General features: G+C 35.3%; 1 protein-coding gene across 12 annotated transcripts in view; it reads right to left on the bottom strand.

Moving 5' to 3' along the window:
- dock3 (dedicator of cytokinesis 3) overlaps window positions 1-19,481 on the bottom strand; it is a 153,590-nt gene that overhangs the window by 32,993 nt on the left and 101,116 nt on the right. For all 12 annotated transcript variants that reach the window (XM_016668976.1, XM_016668968.1, XM_016668965.1 and 9 more), the window contains 7 exons: window positions 17,356-17,504; window positions 15,646-15,730; window positions 12,500-12,541; window positions 11,633-11,787; window positions 3,775-3,856; window positions 3,126-3,186; window positions 1,606-1,753 (listed from right to left, as the gene is read on the bottom strand). In XM_016668976.1, the coding sequence (XP_016524462.1) occupies window positions 1,606-1,753; window positions 3,126-3,186; window positions 3,775-3,856; window positions 11,633-11,787; window positions 12,500-12,541; window positions 15,646-15,730; window positions 17,356-17,504 (722 nt within the window). The remainder of the gene's footprint in view (window positions 1-1,605; window positions 1,754-3,125; window positions 3,187-3,774; window positions 3,857-11,632; window positions 11,788-12,499; window positions 12,542-15,645; window positions 15,731-17,355; window positions 17,505-19,481) is intronic.

Here is a 19,481-nt window from a genome sequence, read left to right as displayed (position 1 = left end):
GTGAAATTGAGTTTGACACCCCTGATGTAGACACAGGGAGAGGATGCATTGTATATATATTCAGACATGTAAGCAACACAAACAGTGACATAATGATGTTATGAGAAGCACTTCAGGCCTCCTCCAGGCAATTCTTCAGATGTTTTAGCCAACAGGTATTCCTCTGCTGTAGGCCATAAATTCTTAAAGGTTTGTGCGTAAAATAACAGTTAATTGCTTTGGGGAATCAAAGGTTGAGAAATCATATTTTTCTTTGCCCTTTCCCATAATAAAGAGTAAGACTGAAAATGGGAAAAAAACTGAAAGTGAAACATTAAAAAAAGATTAAAGAGGCAATAAATCTGAAATAAACACAACATTAAAGCTCAAGGTGTTTCTGATACTCTGTGTCCTCCCTCATGTTTGGTTTATCTTTAACCTCAGAGGCTGAAGCACTCAGTGTTTGGCAACATAATCTGTAAAACTGTAAAAACACGACATTGTAAAACAGACTCTTTATTCTCTACCAGATATAATGTCAGCATAAAGTAAATCTCACCATGGCTGTAAATAAGAAAACTAGGAGTGTTTTTAGGAAAACACACCAATACGAGTTCTAACAGTTTCTATTGAAATCTACAGAGGTTATACAGTGAAAATAAAAAGTATTCCCATCCTTGGTCAAATGTGGGCTTTGTGACCAAATTAATGAGACCAATAAGAAATATTTTAAAACATTTCCACCTTTAAAGTGACAATTCAAATTAACCGAAATTAACCATATTTCTTGATGCTCTTTTAGTGATTTTAATGATGCACCAGGTTGTTTTAGTCCCAAATCTTTTGAAATGATGACCAAGAATTTGAATTTTATCTCAGTATTTTGAAAATTTTTGCCAATCCTGGATATTTTCATTAAAAAAAAGGCTTCTGTCATTAACCCAGTATATTTAAATAAACAGGAAGGATGCAACAGATTGTTGACGCATCACAGTCAGTACTTGCCAGAAACCGCTGCAGCTTTTTTAGCGATGCTGTCAGCCCACTTCCTAACCAGTTTCCCTTTTACATTTTCAACAATTCTGGAGAAACATCCAATTTTTGCAGGGTCACTGCTGTCACATATTTGTGACTGGTGCCTTCATACTATCAGATAATTTAAATTTTTGTAGCTTCTCTGCGAGTTATTGCAAATGAGCAGATGTCAAAAATATTTCTGTAAGAACAGCTTAAGTTTATTTTGGGTTTGTCACTTTGGGTTTGACACGAACCAAGAAAGGAAGACTGATGAAAACGGGATGAAAAGGTGAATAAAATAAATTATTTATCTAAGGCTGTGCATATTCATGCAGCAAGTTAATGCAACTTTTATTTATTTCTTCATGTTTCCTCCAGACAGATTTAAATAAAACACCTAAAGATGGAAAAGTTATAAAAGAAATGAATATTATCTAATTTCTCCTATCACAAAACACTGAAATGCACATTCGAGATCTGCTCCGTACTGAACACATTTAGATTAATGCTGTGACACAGTTTGTGACGGTGCAAATCTGTCTTAATCAGATCTTCAACCCTTAAAGGAACAGTTTATAACTTGTCATCTGTGTGAGAGCAGTCACTCACGTGTAGACTTTAAGAACAAAATCTTTCTCCTCTTTGAGTTCTGAGATGATCTGCAGGACGTCGCTCATGGCCAGAACAGCGCAACCGTACGGTCTGCGATACTGGACATGTGGCGGGCCTTTCTTACTGTCATTCAGCAGCATGCGACCTGTAAAAAGGATCAAATCGTGTAAAGTTTTGCTGAACTGCATGGAAGAAAAATTGTGGTAATTTATACATAAATTACCACAATTTATGTATAAATTACCACAATTTATAAGTAAATTGTGGTAATTTATGTGTAAATTGCAACAGATTCAAAAATCCAAAAGTAATTTTAATTAATGTTTCTGTACAAGCCCAAAAATACAGATCTTTTTATTTTCAGCTGATTTTTGCCCGTGTAAAGTGTTAAAATCTTTATAAGGTCGTCTTCTTTGCGATACTGGAAGGCATTTTATACAGTACTGTGTAATAGTATTTGCTTTCTTCTTTGTCAAATGAATTTTTTCAGGTCATCAAATACATTTTTATACCATACAAAAATAACCTGGGTAAATACAATAAGCAATTTTATCAAGAAAAAACCCCCATCAACCTAACGCTATATAAAAAAGCTTAATAAATGGTTGTTCTTCACTTGGCAGCAAAAACTGCCACCAGGGGTTTGTGATAACTGGCAATGAGTCTTTTCAATCACTGTAGAGGCTTTTTGGCCCACTCCTCTTTGCTGAATGAGTTTAAATTACATTGGAGGGACTTTTTGTTTTTTTTTAAGCATTTAGAGTTGGACTTATTGCGGTGATTTAGAACATTGTTGAATGTTTTAGAACATCTTAGGACATTGACTTTGGTATCTCTTTTTCTTTGATAAAAGAACAGAATTAATGCTCCAATGTTCCAAAAAAAAGTTCTACTTCAGTGTCTCCAGCCTACAGAATATTTTAACTAAACATCTTAGGGATCATGAAGAGGTTTCATGACAAATATGAGACAGGTCTTTGTGCATCTTTTGGTTTGCAGTGGTTTTGGCCTCGGAGCTCTGGTAAGGATGACATACTGGATGTGCCAAGTCTCAGTCTTAGTGCTGAATCATGAACACAGGTCTTACCTGATGCAAGTGAGGCCATCAGCGCTTTAGATATTGTTCAGAGTTCCTTTCTGATCTCTTGGGTGAGTTGTTGGTGTGTAAAATAGTTCTGGTTGGTTGGACGATTCACCACTGTTCCATGTTCTCACTAATTGATGATGATATTTCTTATTGTATTTTACTGGAGCTTCAAAACCTATGAAATGGATCTGTAGTCCTTTCCAGACAGATGGATTTCAATGACTTTGTCATCGGTTCTTAATACCTTTATTGATTAAATGAAGTCATCATTTGAAAACTGAGTTTGTATTTATTCCATTTATTTTTACCTGACAGTTGTTTGATGATCTGAAACATTTACTTGTAAAATAAAACAGCTAAAGTAGAAGAAATGTCAACTCACAGATATGTTTTCACTGCAATGTAAGAGTTATAGCAAGATCGGTCAAACCTGTTCGAATAACTTGTGAGACGATGTAGAGTTCTCTCTTCATGTCTTTGTTGCTCAGATCCTTCAGTCCGAAACAGCAAACAATAAAACAAAACAGTTACTGTCAAGAAAACAAATTAGTCTAAAACAATTGTCTGAACATGTGGTTTGTCTTGTACTGAGCTGGATTATTATTAGTAACCAGCCTAGAACAGAAACTGATGAAGAAGGAGACCTTTGATTGACCCTAAGCTTTACTTTGTGTCTGAGTTATATGAGTGACTTGTTGCTTTACATTTCTGCTCAAACCAACAAAATGACGCAGATTGACTGAAATGAAATGGCAAATAAACAGTCTATGGCACCTGCTAAAGATGTTCCAGCAGTTGAATAGTTTTGCAATATTCAGTACTAATTAGATCCTCTAACACTGACCAAATCCATGTTAGAGTTTTTATTTATAAATTTGTACTATAACAGAAAAAAAACATATTTCCTATATCTAGTTTTTCCCTTTCCTTTTTTTCCAAATAAGTCTCCAGGCTGATGCGACCAGGCATCAACAGGGGGCAATGCAACCTTACTTTAATCATGCCCGACTAGTTTCTCAGATTTTGCCTTTGAAATGGCAAAAAAATACATGTTGTTTACGCGTGTTTGTCGTGGTTACCGTGAACAGCGCACACAGCCGGTCCACCTTCTCTGGATTCTTTGGTCCTCCGTTCTTGTTTAATCTCACCATGAACTTCTCGCTGAAAAACACAATCAAAGGCTTTAGCTTCAATGTTTCTGAGTCCTTGGTTTTCGGACACCTGCAGGGATGTTGCTGCATGTCTGATCTCAGTCCTGGAGGAGAGGAAATCAAAGGTGTGAGGAAAAAAAAGTCATTAAACCTTTTAACTGGTCAAGGTCAAATTAATCATTCTTTTAACTAGATGCAAATCATATCAGCAAAATATTATCCACTTTCATTTATATGCTTATTATTTATTTTTTATTTAAACTGTTTCAGTTTCATTTATTTAAAATGCTGTGACACCTCTAATATTAGTATATAACTTAATATAAACTGACAACTAAATTTAGCAAAAGTGAAAATGCACATTAAGGGTATTTTACTTTTGAGTTCACTCTTTCAGACACTACTGCTCCCATGACAGGTTGCCTGGAGGCAGAGCAGAGGGAGCTTTAGGGGACATACTGAAGCATTACCACTGAACGGAGGACATTTTGTCATAGCTTAATAAATATTAAACAAGAATGCTTTTTTGTGGCTCTTTGTCTGCTTATTCATAATCCCAGATGAAAACAGAAAGGAGAGCGCAAGGTCAAGCGGGCAGCAGAGCGGAAACAAATACACTTCTTTATTTGAGCTCCTTCAGCTGGATTTGTTTTTGTTTCTGTGGTGTGGTTACATTTTCTAGATATGTCTAGGCAATATGCCAGTTAGTCATCTACTAAAGTTTTAATACTCACTGAATTTTTCCAAATTCAGTCATTTTGCCACTACAAACTTGAATGCCTTACAGTGGGATATTATATGTTAGGCTAATAACAACTAATGACAAATTGGAAGGTAATTATAAAATGGTTATAAAAACAAAAATATATTTGTACCTTCCTAAACCAGTATTTTGCAGAATCATGTTATGTTGTAATTATACATTGTATAAAGTCTTTTTGGGGAATGTCTCTACCAGTTTTTCACACTGAGAGTCTGACATTTTTGCCCATTTGGTTTTCTAAATCAACTCTTGTTATGTTTATTATACCGGCAAACTTTTGTCAAAAGGCATCTGCAGTCACCATACTGCTTATAAACTTTACTTGTATAAACTTCGGTAACTTTGTGGCAAGGAGAAAAATATAAAATGGACACAAAAGGAACTATACTGAACTCACATTAATGACACAATTTTGATCCACTAACTTCACATTTATTGGCAAAAAGTAAAAAGTTTTTTGCATTAACATTTGGGTCTCTGAGCTCAGGAAATAGGTCAGGAAAGAACCCAAATGTTGTCTTTGTTTGGCAGAATGAAACTATAATCTTTATAAACAAAACCAAACGCTCTGCATGAGCAGAGCTTACTCCAACTGAGAAGTAAATAAACAGAAAGCTGAAATAAATAAGAGACAAAGCTGGCCATTCGTATGGAATAAAATCACAATCTGACAGCGAACTACTCTGGTTTGTAGAAATATACATACCCCTTAAAACTTTTTTCACATTTAGTTAAGTTACAACCACAAACTTCAAACATTTGTTTAATGAGATGTTAAGTGATGGACCAGCAACACAGTAGAGCATCATTGTGAATGACATAAAAAATTTCATGTTTTTTTTTTTATTTTTTTGTAAAATAAAAAATAAAAATGCATGAGTTGAATTTGCATGAGTTGAATTTGCAGTCTCTTTTATGCTTATTACTAAAAACAAAACAAAAAAACAGTAGTGCAACCACATACCTTCAAAATGTACTTAACTATAAGAGTCTACCTTTATGTTTTGTTAGAAAACATTAGTGAACAACCAGGATTATGAAGTCAAAGGAACACAGCAGACAGTAGGTCATAAAATAAATCCACCATCTGAAATTGGAAATAGTACAGAAGATTATCCTTAGTTAAACTTCCCTATAAACACAATATGCCCAGCCCACTAAAAACAACATCTGAACGCTGAAAAATAATCTTCTTATAGTCTTTATTACAGACACACAACTATAAACAAGCTACTCTCAGGTTACTGTTAACTTTGAAATTCAGAGTTTCCTGCAAAGGCCAACAAATCCCCACAACACACGCTATGTTGCCGCCTTTAAACAGAAACGATTTATTCCAATCCCCCAGTGATACTGCAGCCCAAACAAATACAACAAAAGAAAATAAATATGTTTTTGTCCATAAACAGTAGGAGAGTGGGACTGCTGTGTGTGTGTGTGTGTGTTGGTAGGTGGGAAATAGGAGGTGATAAGGCGTGAAGAAAGACTGAGATACAGTCAATCTTTGCTCCCGTGTTGCTGGTGGATTTCTATTGATTCAGAAAGTGACTGTGGTAAGGATGCTGCAGATGATATGTGGCCAAAATAAGCAACAGTCAGACAAGACGCTGCTAAATACATATTTAAAGTTATTTGTTTCCGGCACCCTCTTCAACATGTTTTGTTCTGCATAGTGCAAGGAAATCAGTGAGACACGCATACACAGAAAAACAGAGATGAACTGAACATAAAAATGCAACAAAACAAGATGCATTCAGAACGATTCCTGATTGAATCTAATGTATGCAAGCACAGAAGAAATCAAGTGTGAACATACAGACACTCACTCATATATACAAAGTAACGCACGCAATAGTATGCATGGATGCACCAAATCAGATGAATACTCACTGTGCTCAGTCACCACACACACATAATACACAGAGATGCATAAATAGAACTGCAAGGTATCCTTTAAATACGCCATGTCTGCAAAGGAACCTCATGACAAAAACATTTACGCTGTATTTATCAAGAAAATGATATTTTTTAAAATGTGCATATTAAAATTCAGTGACTTATGTTAGTACCACATAAAGGTTCGAAATATAAAAACTAGAAAGTTCTATCTATAAATAAAAATCTAAAAAGTGTGGCATGCATTTATATTCAGGTGCCCTCTGTGAATATGCAGAATATCATTCTACCTCTATGTCATAATTTTGGTAAATCTTTAAACTCCATACAACTTAATTAAAAAGGAAGACTGATTAAATTAAAATCTAGTGTTTTAAAGCTCCTGTGGGATGTTATCATGAGGGAACTAAGTCATACTGACCAAAATAAACGCACTGATCCGACAACTTTCCATTCAAAAAAATGGAAATTCTTCACACATACACACACACGCATGCACACACAGCACACTCACTACTTCAGTTAGTTCAGTGTGTTTAAGTCAACAGTTTGATCTCATTGCAAAACTTAATGCCTGATTTCTCCAAATCATATAGTGGGTGATCCTGCACAACCTTATTGTGTGACTACAGACATTTAAACATAGGTATTCAGTATGACATCATATGACTTCACTAGAAACAACATGCCTTTGCTGGAAAAATACACTTATATAACAGTGTTCCTGATTAAATAAGAAATGGACAATTGGAAGAAGGTGAGAGAGAAATATTTGGGCTCACGTGATTTTAATGTTCAAAAATTTTGACACGACAGGATTCAGAGAAAAATCTGCTGTCAAAATGGGGTCTAAAGTCAAAATGGGGTCTAAAGTCAAAATGGGGTCTAAAGTCAAAATGGGGTCTAAAGTCAAAATGGGGTCTAAAGTCAAAATGGGGTCTAAAGTCTTTCCTAATCATAGAAGAACAAAAACAGTGTTGCTGCTGAAATGGAGAAGGACTATTAGCAAAAGCTGGATGTAAAATATTCAGACTTTTACACAGTTGGTTGCTATTAGCTCAACTATCACTTTGTGTTTCATCACTTTTATAGAAAATTTTTCACAGAAATGCTGTTTGGAGTTTTGCCAGCACTGATTATTGTATCTATTTTTTCATCTTCACAACAGAAACAGGATAACTAGAATTACTTGTTTATGTCTGTTTATGTGACAGACCAACACAAAGTGTTAGACAACAGTCAAATAATATGAAATGAATAATTTCCTATCAGAACTCAGCTGATGAATAAATAAAGTCCATTTGTATGTACATTAATCCCAGTATGAATCCAGCTGTTCTAGGATTTCTGAGAGTTTTGTTAGAGAACATCAGTAAGCTAATGAAGACCAAGCAGCACAAGAGGTTAGTTGTGCAAACGTCCAGAGAAGTGTTCGGTTGTAAACAATAAAACAAGCTTTAAACCTCTCAGAAAGGAGCATTCAACCCAGGAAAAACCAAGCCTTCTTCTAACTTTTAATTATATTTTACTTGTATTGGTTTATAACACATAAAATCCATGTGAAACACAATAAAATCATTCTCACTGCACATAAAAGAAAATAGCAATGTGAAAACAAAAAGTAATTACAAGGAAAACAGAAAATGTTTAAATGAGATGAGCTAAAACTTGTGTGAGCCTCCAAAGACTAATTAATGTGAGAAAACTTAAAATAGAGACAAATATTCTAACAGAAAACTTCCATTAAGACATTCTTTCTCCGTTATTAATAAAGAACAGCAGAAAACCTTTTTCCTGGGATTTATGTTCCCCCATGTAATAATAATTGTTTTGAGGAGGAAGAAGACTAAAAAAGAGAGAAAAATAATGTATGACAAAACTCAGCATGAATCTAAGTTATACTGTGACACTGCAGTCAGTGAGAAAGAGAAAGGAATGGAGATTACAGGTTTAGTTGCACAAACACTTTTATAGGTTGAACTGCTTTGAAGGGAAACCGTCTTGGTGGAAATGTTGAGTTTCTCCAAAAGCTTTAGGATGTTTTTGGAGAGAGAGACAGGCCTGACCTCCCATCTGAGCACCTCGGAGGATCAGGTCCTGCTATTAGTGTCCTGTATGCCGAGTCATGACAGAGACAGAAAATAGGCCCTCAAGGTCAAAAATATTTGTGGGCTCAGCTGTGCTTTTGTTATGAGAGGGCAGAAACGCTTAGCTGGTTTGCAGCAACGAGCGAAATTAAAGAAGCAAAAAAAAGATAAGATGACAGAGCATTTCTTGTGCCCCTATTTATTTCATTAATGGACTGTTATCCTCCTCTCTGCAGGAGCACANAGGGAACTAAGTCATACTGACCAAAATAAACGCACTGATCCGACAACTTTCCATTCAAAAAACTGAAATTCTTCACACATACACGCACACACACACACACACACACACAGCCACACTATCACAGTTGACCCACATCAGCCTCTTTACTGACGTTAACTATTATTCGTCTGTTAGCATTGTGTTTTCTCTAAGAATGTATAATTGATGGGCATTCATTAGGAAGGGAGGAGCGAGGTGGGGGATCATTTATTATTAATAAGTTCTGTGTGGCCACTTACTATTACTTATTCTACTTTATTAAGGAGATGTGAGACAGGGAGGGGTGCATGATGGGAACGAGCACTACAGTGCAAAGTGGTAGAAAAGGACAATATTCTGTGAACGCAGGCAACAATGGAGGTAATGATTATAACACCTAGTGTAAAAAGTTTTTGCTTACAGATTTATTCTGTTATTGCTTTTTGTCTCCATCATTTGACTTTAACATTAAAGATAAAAAGTGCCATGCAAAAAAAAAAAAAAAAAAAAAAAACAGTAAATCATTTATTAGGAAAAATGCTATCCAAACCAACCTTGTCCTATGAGAAAAAGTAATTGTCCCATAAATCTAACAACCCGTTGGCACAATTTTAATTTCACCATAGTTTTAACTCAGTGACAGTAGAGGGCCTGTTTTAGGTCAAGTGGATTTAAGTCTGGACTTTGACTTGATTACTCCAAACCTTCATTTTGTTTGCTTCTGGGCCACTGAGAGATGTTAGTGTTCTCTCTGGCGTGCATTCGATCATTGTCCTGCTGCATAGCCTTAAGTACGCTGGAGCATAAGGTTACAAAGTAATTGCCAGGCATTCTCCTTTGGGATTTTTTGGTAAAGAGACAAAGTCATTGTTCCATCAATTACAAGTTTTTCAGGTCTTACAGCAGAAAAGCAGCCGCAGACCATCACACTATCACCATCACCATGTTAGGCTGTATATGAGATTACCTTTTGTCTTGTCAGGGTACGGATTATTTTACTAAAAGTCTTTGGTAAATAGTAAACAAATAAAAGGCAGTGGTGTTGAGTCAGGTATGGACTCTGGTGTAAAACATCTGTCAAATCTGTGAGCACGCAGCTGCAGAGTGGAGAGAGCTGCAGAGTGGTGACAACCGAGTGGACGGAGGTGCCGAATGGACGAAACAATGTCCATTCAACAAGAATCTATTATAATACTTTTCAGTCTGATAAATGTCAGTGACTTTATTTCTAATCTGTTCTTCACTTTTTAGATCAAAGCATTTTTATAACCTTTTGAGATCTTTTAGCCTACTTCATGCTGCCAGACAGCTTCTACTTAAGTGATGTTTTGACTTGATGGAACTAACAGCAGGCTGGTTTAAGTGAACTCGATATTCTGATAAATGTGGGTTATCACAGAGAATTCCTAATTTTATAAGCAACTATTTTTCCACACAATGTTTGGTAGCTAACAAATAAAATTATAATTTGGAAATGTTGTATTTACCCAGGATATCTTTGTCTGATATTAGAATTTGTTTGATGATCTGAAACATTGAAGTGTGACAAAAAAGCCAAAAGACAAGAACACCATAGGAAGGTGATTATTTTTAGCAGCTCTGTAGACATCCTGAAAAAAAAGTTTATATCATGAGCCTTCATGTCTCAGTGTTTTGTTCCTGATTTCTGCTTCTGACAAATAACTTGATGAGAATGCTCAGTGTTTGTAACGGCCATAGGGGAGAGGATATTTGGCTTAAACGTCCCAATAACCACAGTCACAGAAGAGAATGTTTGTTGATTTATTAAATTATTTCATTTTAGATGTCTTAGGAATTATTGACAGTCCTGTCTTTGTGAACATGACTGATTTCAGGGCTTCTTCATCTTTTGCATATTTTGGCTGGGGCAATCATCTTTCCTTCTTCAGCTTCTGCCAGCATTTCTTTCTTTGAATCATTGCAACTCTAGTTTGAGTAGTCATGAGAAGTCTTAGTTATGGATTTAAATGCTGCAGAAATGTTCTCCTTTCCATTCAAAATGAAGTATTATCTGAAATTTCATCATGCTTTATCACCCAAATCCACGATTTGTCACTTTATAATTTGACTGTAGAAACACTGAGCTCAATTTTATAATCACCTCACAAAAGTTTGCAATATCAATAGACATTACAACTTCCTGTGAAATTTTCATCATCTTATCATCACTGAGCTGAATGGTTTTAACCAAGTTTCCCACAAATCGCATTCATGCATGCAATACCAGCAATAATTCTGTAAAGGAAATGGAGCTTGGTTAAAGTTAAATCAGTGAAACAATTTCATGCATGAACAACCGTTCAGATTTCCTCACGGAGAACTGATGGATGTTTCCTTCCCTGTGAAACTGAACTGATTTGAAACTTTATTAAAAATAATCAACATGTTTTTTGCAGTCAGTTCCCATTTCAGAATCAGATCAATCTGATCCATTCCAGCCACAAACAACACTTAATGCCAGTGTCTGTTAAATGTATTATTATTACACAGCCATGCAATATGTTTGTAAAATAAATTTGCATTATATTCCAGATTAACAAATATTGCTTTTGTGTTTTAAATTTAAAAAATGATTAAAATTCAATAGTGAAAGTCTGACTTACTTAGATCATCAATTATTTTGACTTCTATATTTAAACACACACACACACACACACACAAGACATCAAGGTCATTTTGACTGATCTTTCATTTACTAATCAACAAACAACTACTGCAAAACTAAGCAAAACTGAAATAATTAACATTTATTCATACCTGATGGTTTTTCCCTCCCTCAGATCATAGAGAGAGAAAAATATGTCTGTGTCCTCTCCTATGCTGTTGTAGGTGAAGCTCTTCAGGTTGACCAGTAGGTGGTGTGGTACTGGAACCCTGCATGGTTCTCCGTGTCTCTGCCGGCTATTCTCACCCTGAAAAATCCACAAAGTAAAACATTGACAGTTTTTTTTATCATTTCAAGATCAATTACATATTTTGGAGTGTCATCTGGTGCTTATCTGGGTAAAGATTTAAACTATTGTATCTGTTTCTTAAAACTTGAATTTGTTTTTGAAATGATTTAATCTAGTTATTTATGGCATAGCTTTATTATTTATTGATCTGCATCAGGATTAGATTGTTTGATTTTAATCTTAACTTCAGTGAAAACATTTAATGTAACATTTTACAAATAACTAGTTTACAGTGGAATAACTCACTCCTGTAGAGCTGCTAAGCTTTTGGGTTTTTATACACAAATAAACGTTGGGATCAGAATCATCACCTATAAAGGACTTCTTGGACTGCAGCATTTGGTAAATAATGCATTTATGTTCTGTACATCCACTTCATGGCCTACTAAATGGAGTTTGATGGCCAATATCTGATTTTTATGAGAGCGGGCAAATTTGAAAGCTCATTTATGAGAAAAGGTTTTAGAAAACTTAGAACCTTTTCTCATTAACTGATTAAATAATCTGAATATTTATCTAAAATATTGTAAGTGTATGATCTCCTGATGACGTGAGGCCTTAGTTTTACCTCATCCCTTCATGTTAACTGAAATATTTTACTAAACAAAATGATAGAAAGGCATATCTGGCAGGACTTCAGACTTCATACAGACAGTAATGGAAACATTACCTGTGTGGTGCTCTGCTGGACGCTGTGTCTGCTGGACAGATGCTGTAAAAGACAAAGAAAACATCAGGTTTATTCTGCTTGTGTAGTTTAATCTTCTGCTATGCCAAACATACAATTTTGTGATTTTTCAGTTTCTTTTATTTGAACACGTTTCTTTTTTTCTGAATCCATCCTCCTCTCATTTTCTCTTCTTCACATTTTTCTTCTCTGCTCATTTTCTCCTCATCTTTCTGACTCTGCTATTTGTGATCTGTGCTCCTTTCCAACCTTTCTTCCCTCTCCTCTACAGTCGCTCCCTCAGATGATGAAAATATTTTAATACCTCAGAGACTCATTACTCCAACTTAATTTGTCAAGTGGTTTTTGAGTAGAGAGGAAGCAATAAGTCAAATGCTGTTTGATGAATGGGAGTAAGGACCGTCACTGACAAGACGGCTCCAATTATTCCAACCTGAGAGAAACTAGAACCAGCCTGCTGGCATTTTCTCTTGTTTAATCCTAAAACTAAGTTTTAATGAATCAGAATGGGTTGTTTACTAAAGATTGACACTAATAACAGACAAATGCAATTGTATTGGTGCTTATGGCATAGCTGCACAAACACCTGCTATTTCATTAATATGGATTGTGTTTTCAGTGGATGCCAGTTATTTATCTAACCACTTGTATGTTATTTAGAAAATCAAGGAAATAATAAAGAATTAATAACTGGCATTCAGATGTATCCATTGAGTACTTACTTTATTAAATAGCAGCTATCTGTTTTAAAAGCTTGTTTCTCTACTCATGAACCCAAAAGGTTTTAGCTTAGTGTTACATGAGCACTGACAGGTTTTTGTGATTTGTCTCTAGTTTTTGTTGGTAACAAAGAATAAGAATAAAACAAACTGGTAAAATGCCTGATATGAAGGCATTTTCCTGTTCTGAGAAACTGTATTTTTTAACACAGTGTTGTAAAGGGATGATCTTCATATGTTTAGTCCTCCTCAGTTTCCATGTCTCTTAATTTCAGATCAGTCTCTAAGCAACAGAAGAAAAGCATTACAGCAACATCAGTGATCCTCTGAGCCTGTTAAGCTATTTTGAATCAAGCAAAAATGTAAAGTTTTTCTAAGAGACCAAGAATCTTCAAGGACGTGTCTCAAACTGCAGCCACATCAACTTTATTAATAAGCTTTAGTTATTTTGAAATAGGTTTTTCATTATTGTAGGTCGGGAGGAAAAATATGTTCTAACTGCAAACTAAAGTTTGTTCATATAGCATAAAAATGACAAAAAATAAGACACAGACTTAACTTTAAACATTATAACATGATGCAGTGTGCCCTTGAAAAGAAACACAATTATAAAAGATTTTATATTGCTTAGTAACTTCTGGAACTTCTGTAGTCTGGAAACGATAACCCTAACCTCATAATAAGAAAACATTTATTCAGAAAATGTTCCCAAATCCATCACAGTTCACCTGAGGAGTAGCTGAAAACATTTAGACTGATGCTTTTGTGAACAGAATCATGAAAAACCACAAAAATGGTCGTGCGGATACGGAGAGTAATTTTGCAGTCATTAGTTCAGATCGTTGGTTCAGCAGTTATGAAGTGACCTGAAGGACTCAGATGAAACAAGCAGCACATGGCTGCAGGCTGCACACTAATATCCTCGCTTCATTTTAGGCCAATTTATACTTTGAGATGGTTGTGCTAAAAATTTAAGCAACACAATGAATTGAAACAAAAGAGAAATTGCTTACTTTGACTTGAACATCTGTTTCCAGGAAAACAAGTTTACCTTGATTTTAGATTAAATGTTACTTTTATTTTGTTTTCAAAGAAAAGAAGAAAGAGAAACATTGAACAGACGGGGTTTTGAGCAACAGAAATAGTTTCCTAACTTTTCAAAAGGTTGATGATTTAAAGGCAGAGGACAGACAACAGGCTTTTGTTCAGCTATAACACAGGAAAGACAAAATCAACACAACAGGGATAAGTGGTAAATAAAGTATTAATTTAATTCTGACACAGCATTAAAAACTCAGGAGATTTTTACTCAATGTTTAAGCTAGATCAAAATGTTTTAACCTTCTAATTTAACCTTTTTTTTTTTTTTTTTACAATTTAAGTTAAACAACCTTTTTTGTTGTTTAACTTAAATTGTAAAATATAATGGATTCCTTTCTGCAGTTTTGTCTTTATTTGCAGCCCAGAGATACTCATTTACTTGCAAGGTTTCTCAGAAGCGATTTAGGATTAAAATGTATTTTAACATTAATTTTAATTGGTTGATGATGAAGACTAAGGTGCCTGTCTCAATTTAACTGACAAACTAAAATAAGAAATTTGATTAGTGGTAATAACAATTTAGGAAGTACCGTGAAATGATTTATAAGACTTTTGTTGTATTAAAATTAACCTTTTATTTTTCTTAAACCCAGAAGAACTCAAGTCAATAGAGATGCTTTCACCTGCATTTTCAGGGACAGTTGTGAATGTATCAGAGCTTGCAGCCTCGGCACTTAACAACACAATCTTCATACAATTTGGTCGCTTGAACTAAATGCTAATGGAGTAGGAAGATCCTTCAAACTAACATCTGAAAAGAGCCACAAGTTTTGTACTTTAGCAACTCAAAATTATGACAATATGATGTGACAGAACTTCAACAACTGTGCTGTTGCTTTTAAGTGGTGAGAAACGCATCAGTTATTCATGTATGACCTCAGCATCAACCACAGTACGTACGCACGGCGATGAAGTAATGCAGCCATCTGCAGCCCACTTCCACTCTGAATGTAAATTGCATGTTTTCTCAAACTACTCTGGATGCATTTGTGCCTGTTCTAATGATCAGACTAAAAAAGATGTTGGTTAATATTTAAGGGGAACAGTGTAGTGTAGTGTGTCGGCTGGGTTCATATTTGAGCTGCTTCTCTACACACAGTCTTCAAACTGTGGTTCTTTATTTGACTTTATTTAAATAACAGGTGTCTTGGCACAGAGGAAGCATTTTTCTGTCTTCCTACCATATAATATATGGTAGGAAAATTATATGGTAGGATAATCTCACCTTTGGTGTGATATTATGTCTGCAAGGATTGGAAAGCAACAACTTTAACAGTATCAACTTTATGACCTGAACAAATGTCTTACCATTTTATACAAATCTGACACACTTATCTGGTCTTCATCAACCATCTCAAACTCCTTCCTTGGGACCAAGTCCAGACCCAAGTGTCTGAGGGGAAAAAAGACAGAAAAGGCATGATAAGATTTCAATTTTAAATTTTATAGAAGATAATTCAGATACAGACCAAGATACACAAACCTCCAAAGCAATCACACCTGAACATCAAGTTTTTTGATGTAATTTCTAACATTGTCAAAGAAATGTCATTACCTGTGTTTCATATCTCTTAAATCATGACTGAGCCTGCTTTGATTGCAAATCAAAGATTTTGATCCAAACTTTGAAGACATGGTGAATAAATGTCTTGGTTGGTGAAAAGGTTCCTCAGGGTAGAAACAGGATGGGAGTTGAAACCCACATGGGGAGAAAAGGCACCTTATTTGTTGCCTAAAAACTTTAGGACATGGTATTATTAAGATTTATGTACAATGAATATAAATTACATATTGTTGTTCATTGGAAACAAAAATCAATAAATCTTTACATTTTAGCTCAAACACTCAAATGTATCAATAGAAAATAGTTTATTTCCAATATTAAAACTTTTCTAGACTAATTGTGTTAATGAATACTTCAATATGTCACCACACTGAAGCCACAGAAAGGGGTTTATCCTAACAATATTAATCCAGTTGTATCACGTGTTAGGACTTATGTATGATAGCGCTCGTTGACCTCACAATATCACCTTTGATATATCCTTGAAATGAATTAACTCTGATTTCTGCAGCTCCTTTACTTCCTGAGTTCCCACCAGCTGTAAACTGCATTAGCATTGATCTGTCCAACAAGATAAGCAGCCCCTCATTAAGATGTTTTTGAGGAAGTGTGGTCGAAAATGATTTGGTTTGCTCACTCAGCCCTGTTTGCATTGATGTGTGAAAATTGCTGTCAATAAGAAGATCTCTACTGGTGCAAAGAAATATTACAGCTACAACAGAAGTGATTTGAATAAATGTTATTTTCAGAGTTATTATAACTTGGTCCACTAGTTTATTGATAGTTTATCTGAATTCTTTCTTCTAACTGTAGCAACCAAAGCACTTTTACGAGTTAGGACTTTTTTTAGTCTTTAGATTGACGTTTTTCAGATCAGACTTTTGTCTCAACATTTCAGAATTGACATATCCTATCAACTATGTTTAAAGAACAGATAAAGATCAAAATTAATCGTGGTAGCTAAAAATGCAAATCCAACATAATATACTTAGAAGGATGCAACTTTTAGATGATGGAGTAGGGAATAACATCTGAAAACACAAACATTTTCTTTCTCTGTAGTCATCTGCACCTGTAAAGTAATTAAATCAAATTCCTGATATAGTCAACCTGAAGGCACACAGCAGTTTTATTCCACCCCATCTGTTTTCCATCAGCTTTTCACTGACTTCATGAATCTTTTCTACTACTGGTAATATGCTTCAGTCATCGGCTTCTGAAAATCACTTCTATTACCCAATGTAGGGATCTGTGCTGACACTCATCTCCTGACTTTAAGTGCTGAGAAAGTTTACCAGTTTAAATCAAAACTTCGGTGGAAACTTTCTTTTTCAATGGTTCTGATCTTAAAATTGACTGAGAGCGAGTTATGACTTTAAATCCATCGTAAGTTTTATGCGCATCAATGTGAGTAAAAGAAGTTTTTTGTATAAGGATGAAAGATGTTTTCTCACTCGTTGCCCCAGTCGAGTCTGACGGTGATGTGTCTCTTGACGTCTCTGCTCTGGTCCTGTGTGAGGTGACCGGACAGTAGCTGCCTCCTCAAGTCGATCAGCTCCATCATAACGTGTCGGACCTTGTAGAACAGATCCACTTTGTGTTTCTGATGGACAGAGAGAAACAAGAATCTCAATAAGGAGAGTAGGCTGGCTTTCCTTCGTCTAACTCAGGTTCAAAAACATCTGAAGGAATTTAAAAACAATTACATTTACCTTGAAATAGGGGAGTAGAAATAACTGCAAACTAAGAAGGTTTTTAAATTTATGAAAATTTAGCTAGATTTCCTCTTGACTGTCACTTCTGTGAGCTGATGAGTGCTTTTTTTTTTATGACACTTTTCCCTTCCCACCATGCTGAGGACATTTGGATCCAGGCGTTTCTTAGTAGTTTAGTCACAGTTCTGACTATAATTTATTAGTTGCTATTTAATTTAAAAACACACCCTAAAGTGTTTTTTTTTTTTTTTTGGCAAATGCATTTATACAATTGTCTGAAAAAGAAAAAAAAAACGGCAACACCCAATAGTAGCTTGTATGTTTCTCTAACATATTATTTGATATCAGTTTTATCAATAATTATACTTCAAATAATATAAATAAACAATAACAGATGAAGACGTGGTGGTTTTGTTTTTGGTCATAAGCTCTAATCCTTTGAGGTTGGAAGTCCTCATTGCCATCACCCTAATCTTTAGCCATAGATTCACTGATATCTAAGCCTATTGGAGTGAGTCATTTGGTACAAAGTCTCCTGGACATTCTTGGTGTTGGTTCCACTCAGAAATTATTAAGGACCATTTACAGCAGAGACTCGTTGAACTACTGTCAGTTTGCTGCTCAATGTAGCAACTTTTTATACCATTTGCTGAGATTTTCCACCTCAACAAACTCAAAAAGTTGAAAGCAATCAATTTTAAAATACTATTATGCTCTGATGTCCATTTTATCCATGACCCTTCGTTTGTTTTAACTGTTGTTACGTCAACTGCTGACATGGATGGAAATATTTACAAAGAATCGTTCTGAGGCTTATTGTGTAATTACTGATCTTGTAAATATGGACACAAACAAAATGTTGCAGTGTAGCTGACAGTGCCTGTGTGGTTAATTAATATTAGTTTACACACAACACCTGGACAAAAACAATACCAGGTGCTTAAGTATAAGTGTCCTGGGTCAAAACATAACATTTATTATTTTGATTTTGATCAAAATCAAAATAATAAAGAAATATTACAAACAACAGTATTAACTATAGTAATTTATTTATGTACATAGCATATAAATGCTTTCTAATGAAGCAAATAAATTCAGCATCTTTGAGTTATGCAAATAAAATCAATTTCTTCTAGGTCTCACAAGCAAAGATTAAACTCCCACTGTCAGTGGTTTTAACTGCACGAAGTTTTAAATTCACACACACACACACACACACACACGCACACAGATAATTAACACACACAAGCTGGAACATAACTCCCCTACCTTACCCCCTGAAGCTTCTTCTATTATTAGTGCTCTAATTTATCCTATAGGCCTTGAACAAGGCTGTGGGGTTAAATGCCCATTGTGATCTTGGCAGGCAGCTGCATAGGCAGCAGAGAGCCAGGTGCATTGACCACACACACACACACACACACAAACACACACACACACACCTGTGCTGTACATACACATATTCATTGTCATTGAGAGTGAAAAAGTCTCAAATCTACAAAACAAAACAGCCTGCAGTACATTTCACCATCATGTTATATATTTAGAATACTACCCTATATTTATCATATACTATACGCATAAAAATCAACTATATTTAATTCTTCCTCATTGCACGACCTCATATAGCTGGGTATTGAAATATTCTAGTGGTGTGCCGATCGATCGGCCACCGATCATAATCTGCCGATTTCCGTGAAAAAATGTATGATCGGTGATCGCCGATCACGGTCTCTTGTTGTCGATCACACAAACTGATCACCTGCATCTCATTTCACAGCCTGCCTGCCTGTGCAGCTGGTCTCATCTTTCCTTCACTCTGCGCAAACGCGCAGCAACAAATCCTAAGCGATGTCGTGTGGAAC

The sequence above is a fragment of the Poecilia formosa genome, unplaced genomic scaffold (assembly GCF_000485575.1).
Source record: "Poecilia formosa unplaced genomic scaffold, Poecilia_formosa-5.1.2 Scaffold18, whole genome shotgun sequence".
In the NCBI taxonomy this organism is placed as follows: Eukaryota; Metazoa; Chordata; class Actinopteri; order Cyprinodontiformes; family Poeciliidae; genus Poecilia; species Poecilia formosa.
The sequence above is the reverse complement of the archived record's forward strand: the minus strand, read 5'-3'. Positions and strand labels throughout refer to the sequence as shown.